General features: G+C 33.1%; 1 protein-coding gene across 2 annotated transcripts in view; it reads right to left on the reverse strand.

Annotated features, from left to right (window-relative positions):
• LOC130676770 (uncharacterized) overlaps window positions 1-22864 on the reverse strand; it is a 116712-nt gene that overhangs the window by 23258 nt on the left and 70590 nt on the right. Inside the window, exon 1 of one of the 2 annotated variants that reach the window (XM_057483270.1) lies at window positions 2468-2877. The exons of the other annotated variant lie outside the window; for it this stretch is intronic. Coding sequence (XP_057339253.1) covers window positions 2468-2488 — 21 coding nt within the window. The 5' untranslated portion in view covers window positions 2489-2877. Of the gene's footprint in view, window positions 1-2467; window positions 2878-22864 lie in introns of those variants that run through there. 2 annotated transcript variants of the gene reach the window in all.

Consider the following 22864-nt stretch of genomic DNA (forward strand, 5'->3'; position numbering starts at 1 on the left):
ATACTACGGCCTATCTATCATCATCATCGTCATCAATAAAAAAAAGACAAACAAAAAATAGACATGTCTGCTGGACGAAAATGTTTCAGTCAACACTCGCTACATTGGCTATTGCCGCATACGATAACTCCGATGATATGTGTACATTTGATATAAATTTATGGAGTACAAGCTAGATTGTTGTTGCATACAATCCCAATGTATATTTATATAGAACGCATTGACATGTCCAAACCGGAAAATGACCCGTATTCTAGTATTATATATTATAGAGACGCAAAGCCCAGACATGTCTCATATCATTACTTACTAATCCAACTGGTTTATTTTTGCGTCACAATTAAATCCACTCCCCACTTAACGTCTCTTCTATTTATACCTTTCGAATTCAACGACCTATCCATTTAAAAACTCATCACCTATTTCTACTCGATTTAATATTCATTATGATTATGTTCATGATTACGATGATGGTGATAATAATAGAACAATATACGATATGTATGTGTAATAAAATATCAATTATAGCCGATCAATGCGTCGCTATTGACTTTGAATTCATTGACAATCCACCTGTGACTATAATACTTATATTATATACATATTGTTTATATATATAATAAGTTTCTTTAGATCAGGTGGCTCTGTTAAAAAGACAATAGATACGTCAGTGGGGCACGCGACTAAAACTACTCATATATATACATATATACAGCGGAGTTCTATTAGGGGGATGAACTGGAGGAAACCACGTGGAGTTGGGCTTTTGTCAGGCATCGCTCGAGACCTAATTTCTCGGCAGCTCGCGAAGCCGTGTGCGTTAGTCATGCGTTTAGTCTCGAAAATATGATACATCATGTCTAAATAAATACTTATATAAATATATATATATATATATATATATATATATATACATGCATGCAAGTGCAATCACTAAGTACTTGAATTAAATACAAGTTCTTTGACTTTTACGACAATATAATTTACAAATAAACGCTTCAATAGTATATATATTATCTTATATTAAACGAATATTTATATAAGTACTTATATTTTATTCATTTTTTTGCAACTTCAGTTTACTACTTATATAAGTAAACATTAATTGAAGCCACGCATAAAAAGAAATACTTGTGGTCGTAAAGTGAAGTAAAGGTGGAAAATGAAGTTGTGATATTTAAAAAAAACTTCCCTACAATAAGTTGTTGTTGTAAAGGTAGTCATAGAAACGGTTGGCCGCTCGATGGTTGGTCATAAGTGCCCGCGAGACTTTCCTGTACTTAACGATGGTAGAGCTGTACACATATAATATATATATATATATTATTGTAGTACTTATGTGTGAGACGATTTACTATACTTATATCACACATACATGTAAAATATATATATACTTATATATGTATATGTGTACAGATACCTCGATGGGTTGATGTCTTGTAATGTTATATACCAACACAAGTGCTCCAATAGAATTAATCGAATATAACACAAGTAAAGAGAAGAAGCAAAACAGTCTGCTCAGCCGCTTACTGATGCTCTTGTCGTCTCTCCCCGCTCTCTTATCTACTCTATTCGTTCAACTCGCGAATCCGGTACTTCCTTTCCTCCTCGCACTCCCTCCGCACACTCACCAGACCAAAGAAACGCGGGATCGCTTCAAATTCAAACAACCGAACACGAGGTTACCACGCGTCAAATCTGACATTCCACCGCTATCCATTATCGTACGCTTCGTTTTACTTTTTTGACAGTTTACTATCTATTGAAACAGCTCTAGGCTCTGTAATTAACTATTTTTAACATATTTATTAATATTCCTCAGACTTTTTCTATCTAACACAGGTGAAAGTTTTACGAGCTGATAAAAATTTAAATTACAATGACGCTTGTTACCAAAATTATCTTTGTAATAATTACTTATTTTTGTTACGCTCGGAAAATTCAAATTCAGTTTTGATTTTAAAATAAACTGTAAAAGCTCGGATACAAGGAACTAAATAATTTTTAGAGAAAATTATTAGTAGAGTACTAAATTTTAAAATAATTTCAAAAAAAGTTACAATTTAATGCTCGCCTATGATAAATTATCAAACAAAAAAACACAATTTTTTCACAGAATTTAAATTTTATAAATGGAAAATAAAAAAATAAATAAATAACGCAAGCAAATGATGAAAAACCGAGTGGATGAAAAAAGACACTTGTAACATAAAAAAAACGTCCGAGTACAAATAGTTGGACGTCTGGAGCACTCGGGTCAGCGGAAGGTTTCGCTCATACTCGGAATTATTTTACCACCATAAAAAATTCACCTCCACATTTATCGGAGCCGTATTACAGAGCGATAATGATATTTTTACTTGATAATATAATTAAAAACTATAACTAAATTATTATATATGTCACATTTTCGGTAAAATAAAACCGTAAATCCTCAAGATGTGTAAACGTTCACTAAACTCACCTGACCAACGTCGCACCACATTATTATTTAGCTGGCACTGATGACAGCATCTTGGATCGTTCGTAAACCATACAAAGCACAGGAGATAAAGCCGTTTTATTTTTTCAAGTACAAGAAAAAAAAATCGACCTTTAAAGGTCCACAGTTGCGATTTTATTTAAGTTTAAATTTTATTTTATAGAAACTTTGAATCTTCAAGTTTTAGTTTTATTTAAATTATTAATATTAAATATATATATATAAGAATATATATATAATCGTCACGGTCTCACGATTGCCGTAAGCCGTAGTGTAGTGTGTATAACGTTTGCACGGGTTGTACAATAAAACACCGCACGATCACTGGACGTAAAACAACTCTCACGGACAAACCTACTTGCTGGTTGGCCATGTAAAGCATTACTGAAATACTCTGACAACAGTCTTCGACGAGTACCGATGTTCGGGTTTCCTACGTACAGACTCGGGTCTCTCCGTGGGCTCTCGGCCCACCTGCACTCCGGCTCAGCGCTACGGGACTCAGTGCCGTCGCAACGACGCAGGAGAACCCGGGACAATTGTTCTCGATCGTGGGATAAAACTCCGAGAGAAATTATCCAAGGGAGACGAGGCCAGGGCTGTTAGTTCGCTTGCTGTAAACTACTGCGCACTCGGCCGAAGCGCTTTCAGCCTCCACATTCTTGTCGATCCACAAGCGCTTTCATTTTTTATCTATTTAGTTTTTTTTTAAATTTACTCTCATTAAAATTTGAATTTTTTTAAATACTAAGTACCGAGAATTATTCTCTAGTATTGAAGATATAGAGACGTCATTATTTTTTTTAGACTCGATGATGGTAATTAATTTTATAACATTTATATACAAAGTTTGTAGTAAGTAATATGCAAAACGTGGAAACAGCTTCTGAATGAACGGGTGTAAATGACCCCGTCCATCATCCAACAAGTCGTAAAATCTTAATGAGGTGCGCGCCGTGAAATGCCACCGAATGCGTGCGCGCGACGCGCGATACTTATTCAAGAGTTATATGTACTTATATACATACATACATTTAAGCAACATATATATAACTATATAATATAATATATGTATGTACGTTTTTAGTTGCGTGTACCGTAGAGAAGAATAAACCACGCGGTGAGATGAAAAATAAAAAATACTAATAATAAACACGTCCTTCGGAAGGTCCTCGTAGAAATATACACACGTCCGTATGATTGTTGATGTTGTTGTCGTTGTCCTTTTTTATGAAATCAGTAATTTGCATGTGTTGGTATTGTCAGGTCTCTGTATCTTGTTACTCCGATGCCTCCGATGAAAATGAATATCGTTTGGCTGTTAACACTGGACACTTTGTCGGTATAACCACGTGTTATCCTAACACAACATACAAATATATTACACGTGCAATATTAGAGCTGTGTGTAATACCACGGCAATGTATAGTGTCGATGTAGATGTATATTTGTGTGTGTATCGGGGTGTATCGGTACGTAATCTTAACAGCTGATCGTAAAATCAATTTAATGCTTCGATTAAACGCCCAAACTTAACAAATAGCCGATGTACTCTCTGTTATATAGATTAAGTATATATGTATACATATAAATTTATATTTGTATGTATATATGTATATATGTATGGGGTAATAAGTAAAGGAGGCGTCAAACGTCATTCACGGCGTTAAAGTTAAATTATGAGTTTGCTTGGTATATAAAACGATGAATGAGCCGTCTCATAATTTATGACGTTTAAAACACAAGATAATCCTTATTGAAAGACACACCGCAAGTACTACGGTATCGGGGTAATTGAGAGGAGGAAGGTAATAGAACAATTACCGTCGAATGAAAAGGTACTTACAGCCCTATTCAAATTTACCAACGACTATGCATTATGTATATAAATAGTTATTCGGGAAAACAGGTACACACAATACACAGTGTAATTATGGTGTGTAAATAATTGTAAACTGTTAATAAAATTAACTCTACACCTAATTAATTTTTGCAATGACATATAGAGATATCTGATATTTATTTAATAAGTCAAATTTTGTGGAAAACATTTTATTTGAATTTAAAAAAAAAAAAAAAAACAATTTATAAATTTAAAATATTGTCAGTGAGTTAAAACCCTGGCGCGCACGACATCGATTACTTTTTCATCGATCCGTAGGTACACGTGACGATGCAAAACGTTGAGCTCTGTTACAAATTTACAGAGTTTCAAGTTTAATTTTTAAAAAAATCAATATTTTTAAAAATTTGTTCAAGTGAATTTTTTTTTCTTTTTTTTTTCTAAAGGAGAACTGAAGGACATTTTATTATATTAAAAAAAAATATAAATAATTTTTGAGTCAAAAAAATTTTTTAAAATATTTTTTTAATAAAAAAATTGGGAATTATTTTTATTAAAAATTTGGGCCTGGTAAATAAAAATAGTGACGGGGCCCAATGGTACCCACATAGTACGGCATCCGTTAGGTTTTAAACTCGCCACTGGCATAAACTGTAGATTGTTACCAGCGAAAGAATCGTGCCACGACACCAGACAAAACCCGACTACGCTCGCCTTGTCGTATTGCGACTCTATAATCCTCCCAGCAAAAGAAAATTCATCGTAAATATTTTTTATAACTTGCAGTATATATCGTTCATATAGTATATTTTTAAATAAATAATATTAATATATAAAACAATATAATATTATAGTTTGTAAAAAATATATAATGGATGTGGCTGTTAAATAAAACGCGGTTTTGCGCGACATTTTCATACACTGCCGCTCCGTAGTCTTCGGCTGCTGCCCGAAGGAACATGCGAGGGCGCAACTACTTGGAGACCTCGAGAGACGCAGACAGAAGATGCGCGGATACAAATGTCTGAGAGAGACAGTAGACAAGACACGTTGAGAAACAGTGAGAAAGAGCAATCGATGTTATATATTTTCTCTTTGCTCATACTTTTTATTTTTATTCTTCCTTCTATATATACTTTTATATTATAATATTTATACGAATATACTTATATATATTTAAATATGTAAATAAATAAATGTATATGGTATTAATTATTTAATTTATTTTTGTGATTTTGTTGTTGGTGTTTTACTAAACTAATATTATTTTATTACTTTGACAGTATTGGGTTTGACGTCGAGACAAATAAAGTTTTATATTTTATATTCGAAGTAACGGAGAGCCCGCGTTGTACTTGGATAATAACTCGGCCGGTTTGGCAGAGATCCTTTCATCGACGTCAGAGTGAAACTAACTTTCAGATACGATGACGATGGAGAACGGAGTAGTATATAGTTTATGTATAAAAAAGCCCTTTTCATTTTAGTAACGCAATCAATGCTTGTCGCTCAGGTGTTTTGATATTTAATTATTAAACTCCAAAAAATAAAATTAACTTTTAGTTACTTATTAATTTATAATTAATAGTTAAATATAAGGTAAAAGACCTAGTACCCGATCACTCGTGTATTTATATATCTATATTTACTAAATTTTACTAAATGTAGATATAAAAATACATGGAGTGATCGGGTACTAGTTCCCTGATCGGGTACTAGGCCTTTTTTACTCACACTGGTCAAAAATTTGTGGAGTGGATGCGGATTAAATCCGAAGTGAATATGGAGCGGATGACTGTTTCTTTGTTTAATTCCTTTAGAGTGAAATTTACTCCGAAGGGGAGTTTATTTTAATATCAAAATTCCGAATCGGAGTGAATGCGAATTGAAATAAAATCCTCGTCACTCCGAAATCACTTCGCTGGATTGACCAACTTCCTATTTACTCTTTTTGCGGAGTGATTTTTTTAAAAAACTCCGAAACTCCGAGTGCTGGAGTGAATTCGGATTTAAATAAAATCCGTAGTCACTCCGAATTAATTTCTATTTTTTTACAGTGTACACTGAAAAAAATAAACTTTAAAAATTGGTGTTTGAAATTATAACCCGAAACCTGGGTGTCAATATAGAGAATTTTAACATTCCAAACAATAAATTTTATAATACGTGTTATAAATTTTTAATGTTTGTTGCGATTTTTAAAATTCAAATATCCATATTTTCTACATAGGCAATTAATTTTAATATTTATCCTGTAAAGATTTACGTTTTAATTGCACGCAGATAACTTTTGAGTAAAAATTACCCATAAAATTTGATACTGTAAGGCCATCTATAGTCAGTAACTAAATTTTGACTTCGGTGTTAGTAGAAGTTGCACTTCATTTATATTCTATAGAGTAGTATATTTTAAAATGTGCATGGGAGAAATTTAGATATTTCGTCCCCTTTCTGGGTAAACCTCGTAACTACTTTTTTTCATAGTTAACATTATGAGTGAAAAACATACTTTAGGACTGCTATTGCGTAAAAAAAGCTTCAAATTTTAATAATTATAACAGAGTGTTCGAGAGACTTGTGAATTATACTCTCTTAAAATGAATCAGTGAAAAGTGCTGCAAATCAGTGAATATTCACTGATTTGCAGCACAATTCACTGATTCATTTCAAGAGAGTAATATTTCCATTAACGCACGGGTAATAGAATAGATGTTTTGACCGATTTCTGAAAAAATTATAGTTTTGCAGTTACGAGATTTACCCGTAAGGCGACGATTTATCTCATGTCTTCACAGTATCAAACTTTTTGGGTCATTTTTCCTAAAAATTTATCTGCGTCTATAAATCGAATCCTATTTAGAATGACAATATTTACTAAGCACTTCATTACATTACGTTTTTCAATTTATATAGTTTATTTTTTTCCGTGCATACATTGATTAACTCCTGTTACTTAACTAACAATTAAATAATTACTAATAACAGTAATTAGTAAATAGTTGATAAGAATGATATTCTTGCCTCAGAGTAATAAAATAACATGCGATGTATAAAATCAAAAATAGTTTACGAAAACAATTTGGGGACTCACTCGACTGGTGAACGTATGTACATATATGAGGCTTAATTGTGTAGCTTTGAGTGTGTAGTGAGGGCGCGTTCTCTATTTATAAAACAGTACGCGTCTAGATATTGCTGTACGGATATATAACCGTCTGACGCGCAACAGAGCCCGGGAAAATTTTGTGTACAGCACCAGCGTTCTATAATATTTTTCATTAAACATTAATTTACTTTGTATATACACCCCTTATTACAGAAAATATTTGCTAATAAAATTTGCTTCCATGTACAACAATAATTTAATGTGCATAAAATATTTATAATTATTTTATATTTACTTTTCAGTTTTATTTTGTTATTAAAACTTTATAAAATTATTTATATTATTTTTTTTTTTCTATCAATTAAATTTGAAAAATAAAGACATTTGTTATTAATAGCAGTGACGTTGTATACTTTTAATTTAATTGGTGTAATTTATATGTGTGCTGAAAATAAAAAAAAGTAAATGAGCGGTTCCCGTTTATCAGTATTTGGAATTTAATGATAAGAATATATATCATTGACATCAGAAATAACTTATGTCCTCATGTGCAGAAAAATTATCTCTGCTTCTTTCTTACTTATTTACACATACTCACAAACATATATAAATATATATCCACATATATATATACAGGTATAACTCGATGAATCTCATCACCTTGCGTGTATATAAATTTTGTTTTTTTATAAAAAAAAAAAAATTTTAATATATTCGTATAATTAACTTTTCTTTTTAATTTTTATTTTCTTAACTAACCCGAGTTATTTATCACACTTGTGATTCTCTGTTTTGATTCATGAAATATAAATAAATATATAAAGGCAATAAACTTTCTCCTTTTTGCAAAACATGTATATATATATGGTTGAAAAAAGGACATGTTTAATTCTTTGTCGGTAGAGTGGCAAGTGGCCTCATACTACTGAGTAAATTCTTTCGTTTACTTAAAAGCCGAGTTTTTAAAGAGTCCCGCGGCCACTTTAGGTAACCTGATGCCGCTGCTTTGGTACGTGATTCACTGGGAACAATTTAAACAGTATAAAGTTGCCGGGTAAAACAGTGCGAAAATTGCTGCCGCGGCGCGTGTTATCTTCAATTAATTTTATACTAGTGTAGGGATCAACGCTCCGTGAACAAGAAGTAGGAGGATGAAAAGGGAGGAAATAAAAGGCTGTAATGAGTTAAGAAACGAGAGTACGTGTCGACCCATGAGATTACCAGTCACAAAATCACTTTTCTCTCTTATTTTTTTCGTTGTCTTGTCGTGATCCCTATTATACTCATTCCTTTTATTCTCTTTCACAAATTGCCAAGTCTGACGCTTATAACCCTGACCTAGCTAGGGTAGGATTGCGGTTTAAACACAACAGTCTCTAGATTTTAAAATCTCTTTATATTTATATTCAAAGCCACTTTGTCAACTTTTAACGTCTCTAAAATTATCACACACGTGCTATTTCTAATACTAAATTAATAACTTATAAATTTTATTCATAATATACTGTTATGATATTCGATATATATTATATATAAACAGTTCTTAAGTTCTTGGTTTGCTCGTAAGTTAAATACACAATCATAATATATCATTAATAATAGAAACGCGTGTTTATTTGTCAAGATTTATGATGCATGAACACGGGCATCGGCACGCAGACGAGTATAACGACATTGAAGGTAAATAGACAGTGGCAACACAAAACCGACGATTGAGTTTATATATATAAATATATATATGTATTTGCCAGTATACACCAGTAGTTGAGGTAGGTCGGGTGCACGTACGTCAACGAACCGACCCACGGAAAGTGCGAGTCAAGCATTAAATGTACGAGAAAGACACGACAAGTGTAGTATTATATATATATATTGGTACATGTATACATACATATATCTATATACAATGTATAAAACTAACAAACTCTATCTATATATTGAGGGAATTACGGGAACAAGAGGGCGGCTTATGTAATCGGTATCTCGGAGATTAGTTTTACGACACGTTGAGGCAGCCCAGCGTGAAAGACTGGGTGATGTTGTTGTTGTTGTTATTATTGTAATAGCTGTGTTATGTGCTGTGTGGTCGCGCGCCAAAGAGTCAAATCTAGTCTTTACTCTGCTCTGGTGTACTCTCATCTCATATCTGCTATAACTCGGCTACTAATCTACTCTCTCATATATGATGTAAAGCGTGCGTGGGCAACGGCCCAAATCATTGTTGCTAGAATATTAATCGTTCGGGATGATCAGCCGTGTGAATACAACAGATGGATTAACTCGATTGGGCACTAGTGTTTGTCTGATTTAATACTATATTTTATATATACCTATATTAGTTAAGTCTAATGTTTTAGTGGGGGTGATATTATTTAGTGTAGGTCGGGGTAGCGGTTTTTGTTATTTGATGTGTACTTTGGATTGGTTTCATTTGCGATAGATCTTGGCGCTATTGATGAGAGTATATAGATATAGAAAGCGATACTAAATAGATATTATCTATATATTTATTTAATGTGCGATATGATGAATTAACCACCTGTCATGACACGACTAAATTTATTATTCTTATTGATTTAATAATTTTTAGACGTCAAACTGGTTGTGGTGTTGATGTGAGTCGGATAGTGCATAAATACGCGGGAAAAATCTACCTAATATAAATGTAAAATAAAGTCGCACCTTAGACTGACTCGCGCTACTGGCCAGCTCAAGGCTGATGCCTAGCTCGGTCGCATTCCATACCAAGCTTCATTGCGGTAGCAGAGAGTACCACTTCTGTTCTGTACGCCACGAGCGTTGGCGGATAAGTTTAAAGAGTGAAGATCGTGTGTGTAATACATGGATTGAATATATATAGAGAGAAAAATATAAATAAAAAATTACCAGGTTCGTGCATATATTTCTGATATGTTATGATGCTACATCTACATCTACATCTACGTATGTTACTTTACTTTGGACACTAAACTCGGCTGGAGTTGGTGTATCATCAACGATAAAGTTGTTGCTTTGCATTTGTACTTGTTGAATCAGAATAAGTATTACGAGCTTTTTTTTTTTTTTTCTTTAGAGCATTATATAGATTGCTCAGGGGAATAAAAATATAAGTATTAAAGTTGCGGCGATGAAGAAAAAAAAATACGTAATGAATGAAAAAGTTTTTTTAATGCTTGGGAATTAGCTAGCAAGCTTTATGATTCGAGAGTTTTATGATGGCTCTTGTAGTAGATTATTTCAAGTATTTGAACCACGTGGTGAGCGATTAAAATGTTGCCAATCCTCGTGGTGCGTTTTAGGCATGTTATGAAATATTTTGTGTTATTATTTGGAAACCCTTGATCAGCACACGTTCCATTCTCATGATATAATTACTCAATACACGCTGCTGTAGTATTGGATATCCATCAAATTTTATCAAGAATTTATTATCGATTTCAATCGGTGAAAATTTCAAAAATAAAATAACACTAAATTTATTTAATCTAACAAATTAAAATAAATGATGGATATTGGAGTAATTATTACTAATTACGTGGGTATGATAATAAAGTATTTTACTAATAAAATGATTTTTAATTATCTAGTAATAATAACACGAAAAATTCGTATTGACTGGAGATTTTAAATTTGTAATTTGATGAAAAAATTTTTTGGTCAGAAAAATAATTTTTGATTGATGAAATATTATAATGAGATTGTCAATTAGCTTTTCGGACATGGTCAGCAATTCGTAATAGAGTTAGCAACGAAAAAAAAAAAATTTTTTTTTAACGGCATCAAGAGCGCGGCGGCGCGTGCAGTCAAGTCAAGAGAACAGACAAGAGAGTTGAAGAATAAAGAGAGGAATATCCGTGGCACACTTATTTGTGACGGCCTGAGTCACCGTTCAACTCTTGAAGTAAAACCACGATATATGTTCCAAGTATTCTATACTTCTCGCAACGACATACTTTTGCAAGTAACTAGTTAGTTTTACTACTAATACTTCCAACTTCATCTTTTCTTCGTCACTGTACCATTTATCTGACTACAATTACTTTTTAATACTCATATTTTATCATATTTTATACTCAACTTTTCTATCCGCCCTAAAACTTTTAGTTCCTTAATTCTCTATAATTAAAAAAATAATTATAGTACACGGAGAAAAAAATTGCTCCAACAATAATTATTGGTCCATTTTTAATAAAATCTAAGAATTATAAGTTTTAAATAAATAAAATTTTCACCATATGAATCCAAGTCGAAAATTGATCGCTATCTTTGTTCTATAATTTATAACAGTTTCTGTCATGGTGACCTATTTAGGCAGCAACAAGGCCACAAGCTGGCTTTGGCCTCTGATACCTTTTTTTTAACTCTCTTTCTCTCGTGAGTTATTTACCGTAGCAGTTCTTTACTTTCCTTCAAGCTTATATGTACATATATATGTATTCATATGTGAGTGGCGTCAGATATCGACATATAAACGCATGTCAACAAAAAGTAAGCACACCTACAGAGAATAAAGAATCCACGGTGACTTGTATGTATTTGTATACTGCCGCGAGACATGCATCACGAAATGTCCGGAAGTTGCGGGTCTTTTTCGAGTACAAAAGTCACGAGATTAACTTTTCATTTTAAATGTTTAATTTTTTTTTACTTAATGCATACTCATTCTTACATGTAATCAAATCATTATTTTTATTATTGTCATAATAATGTCTAGTTTTATTTTATACTAGACTAATAATTTGATGTACATTGTTTTATCATTGTTTTACGGTGTTTTTGTTTTTTTTTTTCACTATGTCTACACACGTGTCTCGAGTTTCTTGTGCACATACAAAGTTCGCCAGAGGCGACGACGTATGCAGACGTATTGGAGTCGTGCAATCCTGCGACCTTCGGACACGGCCTCGCGAATATATATATACTAGTCTTGTGTCGTCCGACCAAGGACGATTGTCGCGCCGAAATTTTTAAATTACGTAGATTAATTTTTCATATAAAAAAACCTATTACCTGTTTTTTAAAATTTACATTCTGTTAATTGTTCTTAATACATCATGTATGATGTTAATTTATATTTATATTTCCAAGTTGGGTAATGTGTGTTGTCCTAAATTTTTAAATTGACTGATATTATATTTTAGGCAAGACGACATCAAGTAGACGGTGTGACTGTACTGCGGAAACTAGGGTAGTGCACTTTCGATAGTATATCCGAGCTTACAATAAAGTCAAGTGTATATAAATATAAATATTTATATTTATGTATATAACAGAATGTATGTATACTCAGCCAGACTATATCATAGAAAAATCTAAAAGAGTGTCTGAAGTCGCCCTCGAACTTGCCGCGTCTCGTACGCAACAGACTTAAGTTAGCGAGACAAGTAAATAGTAGAAGAGTTATAATAAAAACAAAAAGTGAGAAATGATGCTGTGTGTTGGGGAAAGATAAAAAAAAAAATGATAAAAAGAGTGGTGTTAGTTTGAAAAGCAGCTGAGAATCCAACACACAGAGAATACAATGTGCGAAGAAATGAGACAGAAAGAAACGAAACTAAAAATAAAAAAATAATGAGAATAAAAATGTAAGAGAGAGGATGAATGCCACGTGGTCGCGGCTCACCAGCCGACGTGTCGGAGCGCTCTCGCGGTAGATAGAGAAGCATCACCACCAGGACCACGTTCTCCGCCGCTTGAAAACCAAACTTTTTGACATTTTTCGTAGTCCCGCGGAAATATGGACGTATATGTCGAGCCACGTGTGTGGGGAATGCGCAAAGCCCGGAACTGAATGGTGATTGGTCTGGTAGATCGACCAATCCTGTTGGTTAAATCATGAGGAGAGAGTAAGGGAGAAAGAGTGATGCTGGTGGTGCTGGTGCTAGAGTGCAGAGGCGATGCTGGTAGGGATGAATTTTGACGAGGAACGGAGGAGAGAATCCAGGAGAACTTGGAGAGAGAAAGAGTGAGATAGAGTGAGCTGTAGGATGAGGAAGAGAGTGTGAGAGCTAGATATGATGCAGTGCCGTAGGATGAGACTCTGCAGATTATACTTAGCTGGGAGTTGTAGAGAGATGTGGTATTTCTCTAGCTGAGATATTATTATCCATGCAAGGATAATGCCTAAGATTTGTTTTAAGAAATATAAGAATTATATTTTATTTTATTTAGATTTTCGTTTTATTTTGTTTCGCTTCCCCGGCGATATTAAGATAATTTTATAAATTATTTAAGACACCGGAAAAAGGTGGAGGAAAAGCTGGTGGATTTAGTTGGTATCAGTTTGTTTAATGAAGCTTGTGGAAATTTAAAGTAGCGGGAAAAAAGAGAAGAGATACGATTGGGGCCCTTGCCCGATTGAGTACGTCGCTGAGGAGAAAAAGAAACACGTAGGACGTGGACTCCTGGGGGACGTCAGACGAACGAACAAAAGACACTTTGAAGGGAGACAAAAGAAAGAGACTTCGAGAGGTGACTCTCCTTGTATCATTTCCCCTCGTATGCTAGAGAGAGGGATCTGATCATCTGTTCTTACCTTGTGTCACAGCTCGGGTTAAGACCAGTGTCTTTATGTATTTTGTTGTGCATTTGGAGCTACTCAGTGGACCAGGCTGGATAACGAGGAATTAATCTGACGGCGTTTTTTTTTCTGGTTACTGAAATTCAAAATAAATTTTTTTTCTTAAATCATTTGAATTGATGGGGATATTTTTTGAAAATATTAAGACATTTGGAAATATTGTAGAATGACAAAAGTTAGAAAATTTTTATTTTTTTCTGTTACAATAATAATAATAATAATTATTATATTAATAACAATAATAATAATAATAACAATAATTTATGTCTATCTCAATTTCTCCAGTAGTCGCGGAACTCGCGAGCTTTCCCTGTCTCCCTCAGTTTAAAACTCCCTCTCTGTCATCATTCTCTTATACTTTCAACTTGTCTCACTCATTTCATCCTTCTCTTCAGCTTAAACTCTCACTCGGTTACTCTCTTACTCTCTTACTATCTTCGTCATTCTTTAGTGCAGTGAAGCCAAGCACACTGTCGGGTCTCTATAATATTCTCAGTGAGATATTTTAGAGAGAGGAACTCCGAAGCCTGTCTAACGGCGAACGAGCTAGCTGCGTTGTGCCATGGCAGAAAGGGCTGGAATATGCGGAGTGGGATCTCTCGATCTTTGTCTACCAGTTTTACTTCTCCCTCACTGCCGTCGTATAAACTCCCACTCTCAAGTGTATTTTCTCCTCTGTTCTATAGATACAGCACATCTCGTTTATGTATACTCCTACAACTCTAATTCTCTTTCTCTCTCTATATATTCCTTCTGACTTGCTCTCACACCAAAACCCCACCCGTGAGTCACCTCGTTTCGTCCTTCTCCAAGTAGTTACGTCCAAAATATCCTCCTTTACTCACTATTTTCTCACTCTCTCCCTCTTATTATTCCGTCTTCTCACTCCTTGGCATTCTCCTCTTGTCGTTTTACGACCAGACTCTCTATCCTGCTTCTGTATTTATTACAATACCTCATGTTTTCTCCATCGCACTTTACCGTAGAATTGTAGGGGAGAGCTGAGTTTAAATTGAGAAAAACTGGTGGGGTAACCACGGGTTTCGAGACAAGATTCTACTGCTACGTTCTACCTCGTCTTATACACTCACTACTACCATTACTACCACTACCATTACTAAATCTACACTACAATTCCATATATTGTGCGCATGTGTGCGAGAATATATACAAGAGCAAGAACAAGAGTGTATACTGTAGACTGTAGAAATAACGACGAACGAACGGGTGCTGTAAAACGAGGGAGAAACAGTAAGGAAGATAGACGTGAATAAAAGAGGGGAGCTAAGGCGAGAGAAAGAGAATTGCTAGAGAAACGAGACTTGACGTATTTATATATACATATCTGTATATATGGTATATATATATGACTACGTACTATACCCACGTTGCAGAAACATACCCTCTATATGTCGGTACGATATATATGTATGTATTTCTGGTTGTGTCGAGTAGAAGCAAAGTAATAGGCAGAGGGAGAAACAACCCTGCGTCAACGTTACTCCTTGACGAAGCTTGGATCAGAATTAAATGTGATGAGACATACGAGCGAAAAGTGAAACAAACGTTTTTATTTTTTTACTTCGCCTAATGCATTATTGTTGTCTGTGCTGTTGTATGTCTGATATTTTTTTACGAATTTATTGTAACTCTCAATATGGATGTACTTTTTTTACATTGTATTGACGTGCGTAAAAATAGTAAAATAATAAATTCCTGTACATATTTTTTAATGAATAAAAATAATAACTATGACTTTTAATTTAATTAATTTTTTTTCTTACCCCATGAAAGAAACTATCAATTTAAAGAATTAATTGGATTTATGATAAAAATGAATGTAATTTATTTGTGTATAGTAAAAATATATAAATAATTAATGCACAAAAAAAAAATTTACGGCACAAAACACGTGTACTTAGCAAACAACAAGTAAAAAAATTGTTAAAAGGAGTAGCGGATCTTTTTTAAGAAGAAACAAAATAAAGTGACATTGAAAACAATCGAACAAGGGGATAAACAAAAAAGCTAAGGCAGTATAAGCAGAAAGAGAGTTCGCGAAATAATGTAAAAATAACAAATTGAAAGTTGTGACCAGTGGGCAAAGAGTGAGAGATGGTATGCACGTGTGGGACAACAAAAGTAAGTTGAAGGAGGACAGATAGTGTAGAGTAAAAAAGCGAGGGAGTTTGACGGCAGATGAGAATGAGGAATCGCAAGCAGAGTATCGAGTAGAGGGAGCGAAATAAACGCCGACTACGGCGAAGGGGTGCCACGAGAAAGGGGTGGTGGCACGAGTGATGAGTCGGAGTGGGGAATCCCACTGTTGGTAGTAGTGCGAGTGGGAGTTTACTGTACACTATCAGAAGCAGGAGAAAGGGGAGTATGTGCGCGAGAGAATACCCAAAATCGATCTGTGTTGGTAATTGTGCCAGGCCAAACGTGTGTGCGTATTTGTGTGAGGGGCAATGCTCTACTCTATGGCTCAGTTCTCATATATCTATATATATAGTGTTATACATTAAAACTTAGTGGATATATATTTACACACATCAACTCATATGTGTATACACATAAAAGCACTTATGTATACATATATATGCATATATTGTTGTATAAAAATATATATAAATGTATGTATATATATATATATAGATTTATAAATATATATACATATATTTGAGCTAGATGTACATGTAGAAGTTTGATTCGCTCGTGGCTTTGGTCGAGGGATTTCTCTGTAGATCGTCATGGTATATATATACGCGTGTGTGTATATAACAGAGAAAATTTACCATTGGTTGATCCTTTCTCTGTCACACACTAACACACAGATACCATGAATTACACGTATGTATTCATCCGTGGACTAACGAATGAGCTTTTCAGAAATTTCGCGCTAGTTGCGAAATTCTCTGTATATAAATATATGTATATGTTAAAAATATATCTCAATTTATTTAGTATTAGTTCAGCGATATGAGATAAAAAATAATGATGGACTTAAATGATAAATATTTAAAATATGTACACAATATTAATAACATACTGTTAAAAATAATGAATTAATGATATACTTATATATTACTGTCATTCATCAGTTTAATAACGCCGATGGTTAATTTATTAGAGTGATTATATAATACAAAAACCGTCATCAGTTTGATTAAAAATCGTCCCATTTTCGTCGACACAACCGTGTGATGGATTTAATTGAAAAAATAATTAATTCGAAAACAACAACAAAAACGCATAATAGAGAAAAAAAAGGTATCGAAAAAATAAACATGCGTTGTATATCTATCCAGGTATTTTATGATGTGTGTGTATCAATCAGCTTTTATTTTTATTGTAATTAACGCGGGAAAATAAATCCCTTTCTTGTTCAATCTGTTAGCACAACGTGGTATTTGAGGTGGCGGTGGTGGTGGCAGTGGTATAGAGCAGTAGTAGTGATGGTATTACGCGCGAAGTGCATCCCCGGTAATTTATATCAATTGTATTGGCTTCCCTGCCGTACGTGAGTGAATGTACACACGTCTTTTTTTTTTTTTTATTAACTTTATCTGTCTTTTTTCTTTATACTCTCTCCATATTTTCTTGAAAGTATTTTACTTATATATACAAAGAATGGTATATATTATATGTATGTATATAACTAGCACATGGTTGTACATTCATCTCACTCTTATTCTAGTATATAATGTACTACGAACGTCGAAGTAGCAGCATACAATGCACCCGTGACGTCAGGATAAAGCCGCTATCCACGTGGCATCATAGTGAATCTCTCTCGAATCCACGTGTTTAAATCTTTGTGGTAAGAATACGATACTATACCATTTGAGCTGGATTAGAAGAGTTTTCTGTGGATTTAGATTCAATCTGCCTACATCAGTCTCAAACCTTTTTTAAGATGTATGTTAAAATATATAAGCTCAATAAATGCAACTATGATTACGAATAATTTGTCATTATTACATCCGTCTGTTGAAAATTCAGGGGTAGAAAATGTTGTCAATGGATTTAAATATGCTTAAAATTTCTTATAGAATATAAATTTCGATAGATCATTAATCATTGGTGAATCCTTATAGGTTAACGTTAAAGTTGCCCTGTGTAATGAATCGATGAAACTACTTCTTCGATGAAAAGGGGACCGATACGCGAATACGTTGGCATAGTATTGTAGTGATAGTGTACCAGTGCATTGAAAATATGATAAAGTTATCGAAGAAAGAATATACATAAGCAAAAGAATCGAAGATAGTATAAAAGTAGAAACGAAAAACAAACTTTTCGTCTCTTGTATTTTTTTTTGGTTACTTTGAGTTTGTTTTTATTTATTATTCCTAACATTGTTTTTTTCGTCACAATATTTTTTCTCAAAATGTTTTTTTAGGAATTTTCTAATAGGCTCGTAATTTTGGCTTCAAAAATATATATGGTGTCTTCTTCGATATATTTAAATTTTTTGTTATTTATCCTCGATAATTTTGTTCCTTCGCATGTTGATTTACCACCAGTACTGCAAATCACTTTTTTGACTTAGATTATACATACAAACAATTTTATTATAAGGTAAGAGACCTAGTACCCGATCGGGGAATTAGTACCCGATCTATTTTTACTAAATTTCACTAAATACCGATTTACAAATTCATGGAGTGATCAAGTACTAGTTCCCTGATCGGGTAGGGCAGGGCAGGGCTATTTGATCATAGGGGCAAGTTGTGCAATTGAAATATCTCGAAAACTAAACAACTTACAACAAAAGTTTAAATGGTGAAAAGAAAGGGTTACGGGAGAAGAACACATTGCATGATTATCAATTGCCATCCGGTGCTCAGACTAATTAACAGAAAGCTTTGTTTTTTTTTTTTGTGTAAAAAACAAAACAGGTCTTCAGAAATATAGTAGTAGGTCTTTTACTTTAGTCACATTTTTCAAATAAAAGAAAAAAATTTATTTTTCAAAGATGGTTTGATTTGCCGGTTTGAAAATCATTTTTTTTTTATGACTACTGGATATTTGGTCTAATTATTTCAAATAGAAGTCAAAAAAAGAAGATTCACCATATTTAAATGCACAAAAATCCATTATTTCCTAAGCGATTCTGTTTTGCCCGCCCTTTCCTTACAGCAAGTGTGTAGACTAACACACTATTTCCGTCCCTTACAGAATCGAAAAGGGAAAATTATAATTTGTCATACTCATCAGTACACCCTTCTTTTATCGTCGAATCCCTCCATATATTTATAAATGCCTTCCCTCTATATTTTTTTTTTCACCAATAAACCCTTTATCTTTTTTTTTGTTTTTTATGCTTCATCTTCACTTCTCCGTGAATTGGTAAACGGAGTATATATTCCACAGGTAGAACTAAAACTATACATATATATTATAATCTGTTGCTAGCCTTTAGTTCCATATCGACAATGATGTCTATTCATTGATATGAAATCTGTTTGGCATCACTTCACCCTTACCAGAAAGCCTAATACCTTCTTTGTCTTCCGTGTGCATTTGTGCAGGTGACTTGCACCATTGTTCCATCTAGGAAGTTCAATACACCATATAATATACGAATCTTTGATGGTTTGTTAGTCGTACATAACTCAAAGGCTTAAGTATGTTTTATAATATCTGTACAAGACTAGAAATGTATAATTATCGTTATAGAAGACGTTTGATCATAAAAAAAATATTAACATTAATATTATCTTTTGTCGAATTAAAAATATTTAAGAATTCATGCAGTTATTTTCTTTTCTATTAAATATAATCATGATTGACTGTGAACTTTATACTTTATTAATAATAAAATATATACTTTTACTAATGATAATTATTGATATTTTTTATACTCATTAACAAGAAATCGGAATGCTTTAATTGTTCATTTTTTAATATTTAATAAGAAGTATCTTGTCAAATTTCAATGGCTTTAATAATCAATTTTAATCTGCTATTTTAAAAGTATCAAGAGACACGGTCATGTCTCGCGCCAAGTATGCAGCGAACAGTAAGAGCGCGAAAATTTTGACCGTGTATCTATACCCAAACCAACTATCGTTCTATTAACATTAAAACACCAAAATTAAATTATAAAAAATGTTTTGAATTTAGAGTTTAAATGACTTTGGATACGACATATAGATGAATTATTTTTTTTTATAATGTTAAAAAAATTTTCTGCCTCTTGGGTCATTTTTAGGAAATATAAAAAAATAAAATTGAAAAATAATACGGATGAACTTGGCGAATCAGTACCATATACAATTATGACTTATTTAAGGTGATACTGAAACGCCAAATTTACCTTAATATTTTTAAATTTGATTCTTTTTTGGATTATATAAAAATTATACCTAAGAGGCACAGAAACAATTTTTGACTTGTCATTAAATTTTATTGACCAACAAATCACTAACTATCAATTTTTATGTACCATTCAGGTACTTGGTAATTTTGTTTATTTCAAAAATTTTCGCTATGACAGATGCATTCTTGGCGCACTTTTTACAGATGAAATCTGTTTTTGGCTCATATATTAAACCAACACTAAAATTAATATTTTAACTTATTAACTATACTTCACTTTAACTTTAATTATTTTGTCAAATTAGCTCTGACGATATAATTAACGTCATTTAATAATAAATAATAGTATAGACTAAAATTAATTAATATCTTTTAAACTTGAAGTTAATGAGAAAATTGATCAATAATGTCAACTTATAAAATTAAAGGAGTTAAGAATTTAATTAAATGCTTTAATAATATGTGAAAATTGTCCCTTTTGATTTTAAAATAAATAATTATTCCCTAATGATATGCTAAAAATTATGAAGCCTACATGCTGGAAATATCAATCTGCAGACCCTTTCAATTAGGTTAATTTATAACTTGGCTGTATGTTGCTATAAAGTGCGTATTTCATCCACTTTAGCGATAGCAAATATATGTGAACCAAACTAATAAATACAGCATATGTATAAATACATCTCACACCCTCGAGAAATCCAAAATATAGACATACAGAGAGATATTTAGTATGTATCCACATGGATCCATTAGTCATTATAAACGAGGCAAATACAACGAGACAATTGTGTACCAGCCGCAATACTGAAAAGTCCATTGATTTTGCTCGTGTTTCCCGCATTTGACGCGTTACAGACTACTCGGTTCTCTTGTTATTCGTCTCTGTATTCTAGTGTACTCGTTCATCGACAAACGTGTAACAATTGGAAAAGCGCGCGGCTACGGGCCACGCATGCACTATGTATACCAGCCCAGAGAAACTACTCAAAATCAACCAATAGTTGTGATGTGTTCAATCATATAGGATGATGAGAATACGCCCCGATAGCCACCTCATCCACACGATACTATATGTACTGGCCTTAACATCAGACAACTCTGATGTTGTATATATTTATATGTTGATATATAATACTGCATACATGTATAAGTACATCATCCCCACTGGAATATAGATTCATTATGCTCGCGAGTGTTACCGGCTGTGTTCGAAGTTTGGAAAACAACTATTTCTAGTATTATCCAACGATGATGGGTATTGTGTTCATGTTACCTGTGAATGTATGTATATAAGTACTGCTATGCAGCCGTTGACCGTTTATTTCAGGTATTATTATTGTGATGAAAATTATATGTGAGTTCAAAATAGACGGTAATTAAAAGTATATATGTATGTACTAACTGTATAATTTTGATAACTCTGCATATTACGTATTTCGAATATATGACGTATATCGTACTCAAAAATTGTGCGATTCAAATTTTCATAGCAAAAAATTTCATTCAAAATTTATAGAATTTTTTTCAGATAACAAAACTGTATTACTAATTAATTGGATAATTTCGAATTATAATTTTTGTTTGTGTAAGTGTTTTTTTTTTTTGGTTTATTGCTTCAACTACGGAGAAATTTTGAGTTGACTCATGAATAAAAAATATGAGTTAGTGGTAAATTTGTATTGCAAAGTAGCTGTAAAATGATAATAAACTTGAAATTTAAAAAAATGTCTGTTACGACATGATTCTGCTGTTGTAACATATACTAAACGTGGCATACATCATTTATATTTCATAGCGGCTATATACTTTTGAACAAAAATAAACTTAAACGGGCCGTTGAGATTAAAGTAAAATGGAAGTAAGTTTTGATATCGGACGAGCGTGCAAAAAGGGTCAACTTTTTAATTGGATACAATCGTTTCCAACGTCGTTAATAGCAAAAAAAAAATCAAAATTTATCCATACGCTGCTGTATAAATTAATATCTTCTATATTAATTGTTCATTCATTCAATGAATGAAATAATAAATAACAAAATAATCCGTCTCTTGTTTATTAAAAAATATTTGATTTATTAATCAATGAAGAAAGAAAAAAAGTAAAATATTCAAAATTTCGTTATCACTCGTAATTTCTTGCATTTCATATTTCACGTTTTGCTCGTTTGCCTGCTGCATATTCTCCTCCTCTACCTCTACTTCTACCTCTAGCTCTAGCTCTACCTCAACCTCCTCCACCTTCTCTTTAGGTCTTTCTATCTATACACGCAAAAGTAGAGGTAGCTTTTTCCTTCCCTCATCTCAGGATACTTTGTCACCGTCGATCGTGGCTCTGCTGCGATCCTCCACCTCCACGTTTTTTCCATCACCTCCACCCCCACTGCTGGCTCCTCCACAATCCACGTCCACGTCTGTGTTCTCATCCTCCTTCACCACCTCCACTCTTTCTCAACCACCACACTCTTCTTCTCTTACTCTCATGAACGCGAGACTCTCAGTCGCCTTCACCATCCTCCTCTCAACC

Source organism: Microplitis mediator, chromosome 10 (genome assembly GCF_029852145.1).
Source record: "Microplitis mediator isolate UGA2020A chromosome 10, iyMicMedi2.1, whole genome shotgun sequence".
Taxonomy (NCBI): Eukaryota; Metazoa; Arthropoda; class Insecta; order Hymenoptera; family Braconidae; genus Microplitis; species Microplitis mediator.